The 13,223-nt window shown below is 36.8% G+C and overlaps 1 protein-coding gene across 1 annotated transcript in view; it reads left to right on the forward strand.

Moving 5' to 3' along the window:
* spon1a (spondin 1a) overlaps positions 1 to 12,927 on the forward strand; it is a 20,687-nt gene extending 7,760 nt beyond the window's left edge. Inside the window, exons 4-9 of the mRNA XM_073851107.1 lie at positions 2,410 to 2,592; positions 4,847 to 5,017; positions 6,827 to 6,994; positions 7,326 to 7,490; positions 8,200 to 8,466; positions 10,726 to 12,927. Of these exons, the coding sequence (XP_073707208.1) occupies positions 2,410 to 2,592; positions 4,847 to 5,017; positions 6,827 to 6,994; positions 7,326 to 7,490; positions 8,200 to 8,466; positions 10,726 to 10,889 (1,118 nt within the window). The 3' untranslated portion in view covers positions 10,890 to 12,927. The remainder of the gene's footprint in view (positions 1 to 2,409; positions 2,593 to 4,846; positions 5,018 to 6,826; positions 6,995 to 7,325; positions 7,491 to 8,199; positions 8,467 to 10,725) is intronic.
* The last annotated feature ends 296 nt before the right edge of the window (positions 12,928 to 13,223 follow it).

Genomic DNA, 13,223 nt, shown 5'->3' on the forward strand with positions numbered 1-13,223 from the left:
ATATATATATATATATATATATATATATATATATATATATATATATATATATATATATATATATATATATATATATATATATATATATATATATATATATATATATAATATATATATATATATATATATATATATATATATATATATATATATATATATATATATATATATATATATATATATATATATATATATATATATATATATATATATATATATATATATATATATATATATATATATATATATATATATATATATATATATATATATATATATATATATATATATATATATATATATATATATATATATATATATATAATATATATATATATATATATATATATATATATATATATATATATATATATATATATATATATATATATATATATATATATATATATATATATATATATATATATATATATATATATATATATATATATATATATATATATATATATATATATATATATATATATATATATATATAATATATATATATATATATATATATATATATATATATATATATATATATATATATAAATAAACGCTCTGCTCGTGTGTCATGAGTGAGGCCCAAAATAAACCTTAAAGGGTTACTCCACCCCAAAAATGTAAATTGTCAATAATCACTTACCTCCATTTCGTTTCAAATCTGTAAAAGCTTTGTTCGTCTTCAGGACACAATTTAAGCTTTGTGATTGTTCCATTAAATGCCAAGTAAATAACACTGTCAAAGCCCAGAAAAGTATGAAAGATGTCATCCAAACAGTCCATCAGCCATCAGTGATTCAACCATAATTATACGAAGCTACGAGAAAACCAAAAGGACGCTACGGTGACACGGAGGAGACGAATTGTTGAACAAAGTTGTTATTAGTTGACCTATGAAATGCAATGTGTTTTTTGTGGCACGTTGAAGTAAAGTTTAAAGGGGTCCTATTATGCTCTTTTACAAAGTCTTTATTTTGTTTTGGGGGTGTACTTGAACACGCTCTCATGCTTGGTGGTTCGAAAAACGCATTATTTTTCACATAATTTATATTATTACAATAGCTTTCTCCCCAGGCTGGCACAAACGGCTCGATTAGTTCCGGGTTCCGCCTTCCGAAAAACCAAATGTGTTGTGATTGGTCAGAAGTCCCACTGTGCTGCGATTGGCTAACAGCGTAGACCGCGTTCCGCCCTGCTGCGCCCCTTCCCAAAGCAGCAAACTAGATTAAAGTCATTCTTACGTTTTAAATCTGGATATTTTTCTTACAAAAACACATTGGATCGCTAAAGGAGGCTTTTACTGACCGCCCTGGAGCCATGTGAGGCACTTTTTTTATTATTATGGATCGCCTTGTTTCGGACTGATGGAGAGAAACTCTCATCTATACCGTTCAGTTCTAAAGCTTGCGAGAGCTAGGATTATTTTCAATCTAACTCTGATAGCATTTGTCTGAAAGAAGGAAGTCATATACACCTATGATGCATGAAAGGTGAGTTAATAAAACGCTACAGTATTGTTGGTGCTATCGTCAGCCTGCGAGATCGCTGATACATGATATTATCATTATTGTGCTAACGTATTTATTATTTACATGCCCGAAACCATAAGGCTAGTGAAGCTATCTACACTGTACTGTATGATGAATAAATCTCTTACCACACACTGCACGTCTACGGCGCAGCTTCAACACGTGCACGGATGATCACCGCACGTCAATAGTGCGGCTCCAGCATGGATTCCGGAGCAGTTCGCAGACTCTTTAGTTAAAGCTGAGACGACATGTGGCTCGCTGAAGCATCCCAGAAGCGGCTGTCCATAATACATGCTAAAGTTAGGTGAATCCCCAACTCGCTAAGGATTTTAATTTCTGTAGGCGAGATACCGCATTGTGACATCATTGCATGCGGAAAACAAACGCTGTAGTCCAAAGGAGCCATTCGTTGTAGTTCTTGAAAAGGGACTTTTTAAAAACTAAGTATCTCCCTTTGGAGTGGACTTTGAGATTTGTAACTTTGTAGATGTTTTTTATGCCCAAACGTACACACCACACACTGGCTAAAGTTCAAAAAGTGAAAAAGCATAATAGCACCCCTTTAATGATTGCAGTTGTCTCAGATGATATTATCTTGGGAGAACTGAATGTAAAAGAGTTCATATTAAAGCACATCTGAGCACATTTCTCCTCTGAAAAGACACGTGTGAGATTATTGTGGTCTTTTTTTTTTTATTTAAGCAAAAGTTGCTCTTTGCCCTCTATTTAATCTCACTAATGTTTATTAGAAACAACAACAACAAAAACGATCCTAGTAGTGATTGTCCTGTCTTATAGGCCCTCCCTTTATGAGATTTCATAATGCTTACAGACAAAAATGTTATGATCTTTTTCTTCCCTGTTTTGTCAGATGACACTCCAGAGACATGTATCTACTCCAACTGGTCTCCGTGGTCTGCGTGCAGCTCCTCGACGTGTGAGAAGGGGAAGAGGATGAGGCAGAGGATGCTGAAGGCCCAGCTGGATCTGAGCGTGCCCTGTCCACATACTCAAGACTTTGAGCCCTGCATGGGGCCTGGCTGCAGCGATGAGGGTCAGAATCAAACACTCACACAATCATTCTGACAGTATCTGTTTAAAACTCTAGTCAGATGCATCGTTGTCTAATGTCTACATAGTGTAGGCAGCTGCCTTCTAAGGGGCCATCTAAGGGGCTGCTAAGGGCAGCCATGGCCTAATGGTGAGAGAGTTGGGCTCGTAACCCAAAGGTTGCCAGTTCGATTCCCACACTGGCAGGAATTGAAGGTGAGGATTGTGAATGAACAGCGCTCTTTCCACCTTCAATACCATGACTGAAGTGCACTTGAGCAAGGTACTGAACCCCCAGTTGCTCCCCGGGCGCTGGAGCAATGGCTGCCCTCTGGTGTGTGTTTAACCAGAGTGGGTTAAATGCAGAGGACCAATTTCTAGTATGGGTCACAATACTTCACGACTTTCACTTACAGTGAAGGTGCTCTTGTCTTCAAAAACAGGATGCAGTGGAATTGACAAGAATGCATGAGTCTATAGGTCTTTCGTCAAACTTCAAAATAACTTGATTTTCAGTTTTAAAAACAAAATGTGTTCTTACATTCTGAAAGCACTATTTGTTATGTTGGTCAAATAGGTGTCTATGCTACACCCTGCCTTGATGTTTCTTTGTTAGTTTTTTCAGCATCTCTCACATGGGGCTGGTGCCACCTTGTGGTCAGAAAATATAATTCAATTTACAAAAAAATGCTTGTAACTTCTTACAATTTTACTATTTACTATTTTAATGAGACTGGTCTGGTTCAATTCTATTGGCAATTCCACTGGCCCCATTATTTTGTGTATATAAATATATTTTTTATTTATCTTGACTTTTTGTAAAAAAAAAAAAAAAAATCATCACAAATGTTAAGTTTGTTGCAGTAATACATTTTGGGATTTCTGGGATAAAGGACATAAATTTTGTTTTCATGAGATAGAATTTTACTTTAAATATGTTGATCAGCTTACACTGTTTATAACTGTCCCGATAATCGAACCTAACATCCTGCAGAGACACAATTGACCAGTCATACTGTGACAGCATACAATTTCATGGTGGGCTAACCTTTAACCACTAGTTTACTTTTGTACACACCTTTATTGATCAGGCAACTTGGGGCACCCTGCCTTGACCAGGAACATTTTAAAAATGCCCTAAAGCAACAATAACTAGACATTTTTATCAGGTGACAGAATATTTGCATCATTCCTGAGTAAGGCTGCATCTTACTTATCTACGGACAGTGCTATTGATTTACACTCAGAGACAATAAAAGGGTCAAAGTAGCTTGTGCATACAGTAGTTTTTACTGCCAGAGTGGAAATCGATACAAAGGCATAGCTCATTTGTATTATTGCTAGTAAAACAAAATGTTGAGGCACAGGATGAGCAAGCATGCAAGTGTATAGTAGGATATACTTGTTGGATGAGGAGCTGTTTTCTATTTAATACTTTAAATAAAACAGCCCTGCCATCTAATGCAAACCACACATTGCTAGGTGGACAGGTGGGTGGGTTTTTCCTTAGTGTTTAATGAGGTGTTAACATCCATTATCAATTGATTATCATGCAATGAAGATGATATAGAGGTGGCCTCCAGGATGTCACATTTACTCACGGTTTTATTAATGATTCAGTAAGCCATGTTTTATCGAGCAGAACAAATGCCAATAATTTGAGAGAAGAGGGAAATCTTTGCACTATAAAAGTTTGATCTTGTCCATCTAACTATAAACGATTACCGGTGGGTTGCACAAATAGGGATTAAGTTTAAATCTAGATTAAATCAAGGTTTATCTTGATTATCTTATCTATAATTCTTTTGCACCAAACTTTAAACCTTGTTTAAAAATAAGCAGGTTTACATTTAAACCATCATTTTTGAACCTGGATTTGTTTTATATTTAAGATAGATTAACGTCAATCCTGTTGCTCCATAACTTTAAACTCAGATTTAAATCTCAACTAGGGATTCAATTTACAGGTGAGGAGGTTTAAATAAAATAAAGTGCACCTACAGTTACAATATGTGGCTGATTGAACAAAGACAGAAACAGTGGGTGTGTCGTCAGGTCTCAGAGAGTGATCTTTAGACGAAAGTGTTATCTGGGTTGCTTGAACAGTCGTTTGATCAACGGTCTCTCCACGTATCAGTTCTTAAAGAGAGCTGACATTTTACAAGTTTATTTCCTTTATCTAGCAAAGCTGGTGGTTGAAATGTTAAAATATTGTTGGGCAAGGTCATTAATAACAAAGTGAGCCCTGACTTTTACAGATTCTTCAACCTGCATGATGTCAGAATGGATCACATGGTCACCATGCAGCATGTCATGTGGCGCAGGTGTGCGTTCGAGGGAGCGATACGTGAAACAGTTTCCTGACGATGGCTTCCCTTGCACCCATCCCACTGAAGAGACAGAGCCATGCACTGTCAATGAGGACTGCTGTGAGTATTATTTGCCTGTGGACTCATAACAAGCCGACGTTTACATGAGCAAGGAGTCACACGAGTAGACATGAGATATGGCTGCATATCGGCTATAGGTAATCACAGCGTGCCGATATACAGCCATATCCCACGTCTACTCGTGTGATATTGCATTTATACAACAGTTTGATGGCACAAGTGCGTAAATATATAAACAAAATAACAGTGTCTTTACAAGCCCTCTTTTGTGCAGATTAGGGTTAGGGTGACAAATCTCAGTTTGGCAGTTGAACAGTTGAGCCTAAGTCTCCATTACTTATTCCAAAATGTCACTTTAGAACCAGTAACAAATGAATGGTGAGTTGCTTCATTGAAAGCTTATAGTATTACTGCATCACTGTATTAAAAGCAGTGTATTATGTTTAGTAGAGGATTGAGGGAGATTGACTGAGCGATCGTGATTACCTGCATCTGATCGCAATAAATCAATAGCCCATGGGCTCGTACTATCCTTTCATCGGTTAAGGATTCCTGATGACGGCGCTGATTGGTGCATTTGTTGGCTGTGCACAAGCTTGCTTTGACAGGAAATATAACTTCCTTGCAAAACTCTGTGTTTTTTAAATTAAAAGTCTTTGTTGCTGACTCATAAAACAGTCTATTTTCTCCATCTAATGGTGGAACGATGTAACTAAAATCACCATCAAGAAACACACACACACACACACACACACGGTTTCTTAATACTACTATTATTTATATAAAACATTCCCCCGGTTTCACAGACAAGGCTTAAGCCTAGTTCTAGACTAAAATGTAAGTCTGAGTTGTTTCAACCAAAATAAAATTGCACTGTTTGATCTTAAAATATACCAGTGCCTTTGTTTTGTCTTAAGATGCACACCAGTAATGTTTTTTTGCAAGCATGTTTATAAAAATTACTTAATTATCCTAATTAAACTATGGCCTAATCCTGGCTTAGCCTAAGCCCTGTCTGTGAAACCGGGCCATTATTTATTAAACAATAATATTTAAAGAAAACAACAACAACGGCAGCCATCATAAAAGTTGCTAGGCAATTCAGTCAAACCTACAAAGGGAGCGCTCTGATATACAGCACAGAATTTACATAAACATGATTAGATTTAGCCAAAACTATTTGCTTTGGAACAAATAATAGATTAATGAGACCAAAGACTGGCTGTTAGATTTACCCAAAACTAATTACATCTCATGTTTAACTGCTACAGAGACATCAGAGCCAGTGGTACATTCCAAAAGATCTGGCCGATTTGATTTGTTCTCGGGAGGTACTTGAGCGCTGAACGGCTCTGACACTCTAGAGCTCGCACATCCCAAAACGTTGTTGCAAATTTTCAAGTAAACGTTATCAGTATTAACAAACAGCATATTCGAAGTCCAAACAAGTACATTCCTTCCTAAAAAGTTCTCAAAACTACATTTCATGACACAAAACAATATTGTTTTTAACATTGTAGTGGATTTGGGTACCCGCCGTGACACTCGCTGTGAGAAATACGGCAACTTCAGCAAGCAGAGTGATACAAAAAGGGTGAAACGGCTGTTGGAGTTCTGTTGGACTGTAATATCAACACTCCTATCAGCCAATCAGACTGGAGGACCAGAAAGATCTTTTATCACAAATTAGGATTATAATGTTATATTTTATAATTATAATGTTCAAGTCCCTAATATACTGTATTGAGTTTTAGGCTATGGGCTTAAAGTTGTTTTTAACCAAAAAGGATCTCCAAACAGGAATATCTGCTCCAATCACATGTGCTGTATATGTTTCTGCCGGTGTAGCTCCAAGCAGTTGCCTGGTTACTGAATGGGGTGAATGGGATGCATGCAGTGCCACCTGTGGGCTTGGCATGAAACGACGGGAGCGGATGGTGAAAATGCCCCCGTCTGATGGCTCCATTTGTGGGGCTGAAGTGGTGGAAGTGGAGAAATGCATGATGCCAGAATGCCGTAAGTACAAACAGTCGCATACGTGGCCACAATAATGTATGCATATCAATGTATGCTCAATTGACCATATTCACACTTGTGTACAAGCACATTAACAGATTCCCACACACACAGTACATGTTACTCCCATCCATAACTCACAAAATAAGCACGGCCATATTAACCTATTGGTAAACATAGTTTATAAAAAATTATCTGTGAATATTTATGCAACTTGAAATCCCTACATTAACATATTCTCACACATACATGGCCACATTAGCATATTCATACATGATACACACCCACACACCTGCAGTTCTCATATGATGCCGTTTTTTTCTGTGTATAGACACAATCCCGTGTTTACTGTCCCCGTGGTCGGATTGGAGCGATTGCAGTGTGACGTGTGGTAAAGGCACACGGATGCGTCAGCGTATACTCAAGTCACCTGCAGAGTTGGGAGAATGCAACGAGGAGCTGGAACAGATGGAGAAATGCATGCTGCCAGAGTGTCGTGAGTTACACACACTCCGTTAACAGCTCTCTAACATAACAGATACACATAAGTGAGAGTGGGTCCAGTAGAAGGACAGTTTATATGCATGCATGTGTGTACATGTATTTATTTGTTTTTGTTTGTTTGTTTGTATACAGGCCTGTTACTATTTTTCAAATTTGAGTCTACACACTGAGATGAGCCAAACATCTTTCTTTGTAATGACTTGTAATGAGAAGCATTTCTAAACCATAAGAGAACACTATAACACACTAAGCAACATCAGTCAAATGTTAGAAATAACTTACTTTTGTGATCTTATGTGGCTTCTTATCACAGAATGAGGCAGAGATATATATTCTACACTGTGATACAGACTATGTCGATTAGCAATGGATTATACTTAATTATTATGAAAATAAGGTGGTTTTAAGAACACAAAGTATACATTGTCGCAGTCGACTAATTATTGTCTTACCATTTCATCATTCAAAGGCAAATCAATTCTATCTTCTTTTATTCAGTTACAGCAATAGCTGGATGCTTTTGTCCATATTAGGGATTTCCTGGAGTGTAGTCAGTTGTATAGAGACTGTGACACGCGTCATATTCTGAAAACAATCCAGTGCTTTGTATTGTGGGAAGCTGCCTCCTTGTCATTTCTGATTTACAAAAAAAAAAAAAAAAAAATCTTGAATATTGTCTCCTTGTGTTGTTGTCATTCTAGCGATGGACTGTGTGATGTCAGAGTGGTCGGAGTGGTCGGAGTGCAGTAAATCCTGTGGGAAGGGTCACTTGGTCCGCACACGCACAATCACTCTGGAGCCTCAGTTCGGCGGCGATCCGTGCCCTGAGACCACACAGAGAAAAACATGCAAGATCAAGAAGTGCAACCAAGGAGGCATAAACAGTGACGAGAGGAAGAGACGCAAGGAAGAACGCAAGAAGAGGAGAAACAAACAGGGAAGGGAGGAGACCGCCGATGAGCTCGCAGGTGAACGTGCGTCATCACTGTTAAAAGAACGCTCCACACAAAGATCATTTACTTACTCTAATGCCATCTCAGATATGATCTTTCTTCTGTGGAACTAAAATAGTCTCTCAGCCTTAAAATTAACGCTTCAAAAAACATGCAAAATGAACACAATGTTAATCCCCAGTTGATAAATCAGTGTCTTCTGAAGCAAAATAAACAACTTTTAAATAAACAAACTACTAAATTCAGGGCTTGTGAAGAGTATGGTAAGCATGCTACTGAAATTACATTTTAATGTTATATAAAAGGAGTCACATATATTGATTATTATTCTAAAACATTCTTTATTCTACAGAAGAAAGACAATTGCAGGTTGGATGAAAAGAGGGTTAGCAAAAAATATGTGTTGGTATTCCACTAAATCATAATATTGCTCTCATTAGAAAATCAGTATCATGACATCATAGGATTATAACATTACCACAAAAGACAATAGCCCCTTTCATAGAGTCTTGACTGGTAAATTACGAGTAATGTGCTCCGTATGAATGCAGAACGATATTACCAATATAAGCACATATGAGTTCAGAACATAAGACGTCTACTCTGGGCCAAACAGAACATTCTGACGCAGATGACGCATTTGCTCCACACTGTGCAGTTCGATTTAAAGTAGTGTAATACAATGTCTCTGGGACAAAAGCAGCTGCACGAATGTGAACGTTTTACACAAAAGTCATCTCTTTTTTGACTTCATCCTAAAAAAGAAAACACTTTTGCTTCTCTTTACTTAATCCCCTGTCTTGGTTTGAACAATGGCTGAAACTGGATATTACGAGCACTTCCTGTGTTTGTTTGCCTCTTTATAATGAATTGCTTGATGTATTCCCCAATTGTAAGTCGCTTTGGATAAAAGCATCTGCTAAATTTTAATTTAAACCCTTTTTTATTTACCCACAGGTGCACATACTTTGTCTCTCAAATGAGTCAATGAGGGGAAATAAACTTATCGTTCAATGTGCAGTCTTTATGATGAGCCGAGGTAAAGAAAACGATGAAGGATGAGATTTAAATGATTAATGATGAAGGGGGTTTAAAATACATTCAATCAATGCCAACAAATTCCCCTCTACCAAACAAACCTATTGCTGCTTCTTCTTCTTCTTCTTCTTATAGAATTTGTGGCTGCCTAAACGCATCACCGGCGTATTACTGCCCTCCTCAGGTCATCTCGAGACACTCTTAAAAATAAAGGTGCTTCACGATGCCATAGAGAGCCCTTTTTTGTCTAAATGGTTCCACAAAGAACCTTTAACATCTGTTTCAAGAAGAAAAAAAAGGTTCTTTGTGGCAAAAGATTATAAAAAGGTATGAAAGAGATGTTTCTTTAAAGAACCTCTGACTGAATGGTTCTTCGTGGAACCAAAAATGGTTCTTCAATGGCATCGCTGTGAAAAACCTTTTAAAGCACCTTTATTTTTAAGAGTGTACTCCGCTTAACATATAAATCCTTATGTAAAGTCCAGTCATGTGCAAAAAACAACTTTCACCGACTCATAATGCTTTGGGCTATCTTTTCTTCCCAACCTTATAATAGTAGAATGCCCCACAGTACTGTTGGCTGAACAGAATAATAATGTCTGCCTTTATGTCCTTCATTCCATTCTTTTTGCCACAATTTATTGTTCTTTCTTGGACAATAATTTTACAGTCAACTCTACCATACATAACATCCATCTCTACTTAAGTTCTAATTACAGCTTTTCTTGTCATTTCATCTGCCTCTTCATTTCCCTGAACACCTTTGTGAGCTGGCACTCAAAGAAATCCCTCAATATTTCCCATTTTAGTAACTTAGTCTGACCTGGCTTCACTTTTCCTCCCCTTTAATGCCATTAAAGCTGCAGTTGAGTCTGACCAAATAACTCTTTTTCCCTGGACCAATTCAATTCAATTCAATTCAATTCAATAAAATCGCCACCAGTTCTGCAGTAATGACTGACATATTATCAGTTACTCATTTTGCATTCATTAAATTTAAATGAGGAGTACTTATTCCTATTGCTGCTTTCCTACTTCTTGGGCTCATTGCACCATCTTTAAGTATCTAAACATAATTTGACCATTTTCCCTTTAAATAATTTTACACCATAACCACAGGGCTACCTTCATCTTAACTAGCAACTCATCACATCATAACCACTACAGACAGTGTCTCTAAATAAAAAAGGCAGACTGACAACAACAGTTGTATCTGGTCTAAATGTCGTCCTACAGGATGCAAAATGAAGCCGTGGTCTGCGTGGACTGACTGTACCAAGCTCTGCGGTGGGGGAATCCAGGAACGGTTAATGACGGCCAGGAAGAGGTTCAAGAACGCACAACTAACCAGCTGTAAAGACCGAAAGGAGATACGGGCCTGCAATGTCCATCCCTGCTAGGGCTGTGCAGAGTGGGCTTGTGTGATGGGACCCAATCCAGATTACAAACAGACTGTGACATGCAGTATATTTAATGCACTCTGTGTGAGGTTGGAAAGCTGCAGCAGATAGTCCAGTTATTTTTACTTTTATTTTCTAGAATTTATAGCAACCCAGGAACTGTCTAGCCTGTAATAGAACGGGAAACCGAGAGAGAGAGTGCGCTCAGAGTTGCAAAGTACTGTACAAATCCAGATGTATTAATATGCATTCGTGTTTGAGAGTAACAGCCCTCTGTGAAGCTTTGAAGAGGGCAGTTCCTTTGAAGATTGATTTTTCACAAGCAGGACAGTGGCATATTAACGATTAATGTGTTCTGACATGAAATGCACAACAAATTTCTCCTTTTATACTCTGTGATCCAAACACACACACATAAAGAAAATAGCATCCTACCAAAATCAGAGGTTCAAAGACATCATGTGATGTGATTTTTTTTACATTTTTCCCCCTTGCTATCACATGAACAGGTCAGAGGAAACACTGGCAGATATCTATGTTCACATTCAACCTGTAATTGAAATAATCAGAAGAGCTACATTTAGATGTATGTAAAGCATTCATTCAGAAGATTTGAAATAGCCAGGGTTTTGGAGATTTCTTTCTGTTTGTTTTATTATTGTTCATCCAGGTTTAAATGTAGAAATTAGTCACATTTTGAGGTACAAACTAAATATACAAATGCTAAACCAAACCCTAAATGTGTATATTTGGATAGACACTGAAACGTACAATACGGGCATATGGACAACTTCTAAACTGCAAGCACTATTATCTATTTATAGCTACAGAAACATAACATTTACAAACAGTATTTGACAAAGATTTGTTTAGTTACATTTTTACCATTTTATAGGCATAATGTTATCACCATAATTTATTTAGGTCACACTTTATATTAGGTGGCCTTAACTATTGTGTACTTACATCAAAAATTAAGTACAATGTATTTAATGTGGACATATTGTATTGCAAAACACCTTTGTTTCTATTAAGGTGGGATATGGGTAAGGGTGAAAGGGTTGTTTCAACAGTGGTAATTACAGAAATTAATTACAAATGTAATTACATATATGTTTTTAAAAATATATACTGTAAGTACAATGTAAAAGCACATATTTACACAATAAGTATATTGTACAAGATTATTAGTTTAAATGCAAGTAGATGGTAGTTAAGGCCACCTAATGTAAAGTGGGACCTTTATTTATTACTAAAATGTCAAAAGGCAGTGCCAAAGCAATCCATACGGTTTCAGTCGCACTTTAGTTTCTAGTTTAGCTTCTACAGAGCAGAACTGACAGAGGTTGTAAATCGCAGTATAATCTGTGGAGGAGCACATATCACATTCAAATGCATATAAAATGTATTGTTATGTAATCCTTTTGAAGTAAGTAAATCAGCTTAATAATCAAATAAATTAATATTCATGAACATGCTTGTCTATAAAGTTGTTCATTTGTAAGTCATTTGTCTCAAATGCTATTAATACAGCAGTATTGTACGTTTTATGGTCTATGCAAATGTAGGTGAATGGTAGAACCACACAAAGACTCATTTCTTGCAGAATTGTTTACTCGCATCTAAAGGGTGCTATATTCTGTTTTGACATCTTCAGTAGCTGCCAAATAAAATCTTTTTTTTTTTTTTCACTTAGCTCTTCAATATACAGTGTATATCGAAGAGCTGAAAGTATTCTGACACCTGAAATCTCTCTTACAATGTATGATTTTTCATTGCTCAGGGAGATACAATATCAAACTAAACGGTGTCTGAAAAAACAAAACAAATGATGCTAATTTTTTTTAATTTTTTTTTATTTGTTTAACCCATAATGAAATGACTAGCTGGTGTCACACAAGTTTCCTAGCAGAATACAGCTGTAGTCCATAATGTGGACATGTTCCACTGACATTTGTCTTTATTTTGAACATATCTTTTGTTTAATTATTTGAAACCCAACAGACATGTTGAAAAATGTGCTGCAATAACATTAATACACTTTTCACGAGTTCGCGCTTACATATAATTAGCCGGAGAATAGAAATGCATGTTTGGCGTGCTGTCCGGTGAAGGGCTCCGAGCTCGGGGATGGCCCGAACCCAGAGTACCCCCCAATAGGAGTAGTGAGAACTCGGAGTGAGGAGATGGGGTGGTGGAGGGTTACTGATAAACCATCAAGTGAATGGAGGTGAGTCAGCTGTATTTAACCTATGGCGCTGATTGACTTGAGTGGGCTCCTCTTGTGCTGTTTACGCTAAGTATCTGACGCGCTTCTCCCGAACTTTGTTAATG

Source organism: Garra rufa, chromosome 11 (assembly GCF_049309525.1).
Source record: "Garra rufa chromosome 11, GarRuf1.0, whole genome shotgun sequence".
Classification (NCBI taxonomy): domain Eukaryota; kingdom Metazoa; phylum Chordata; class Actinopteri; order Cypriniformes; family Cyprinidae; genus Garra; species Garra rufa.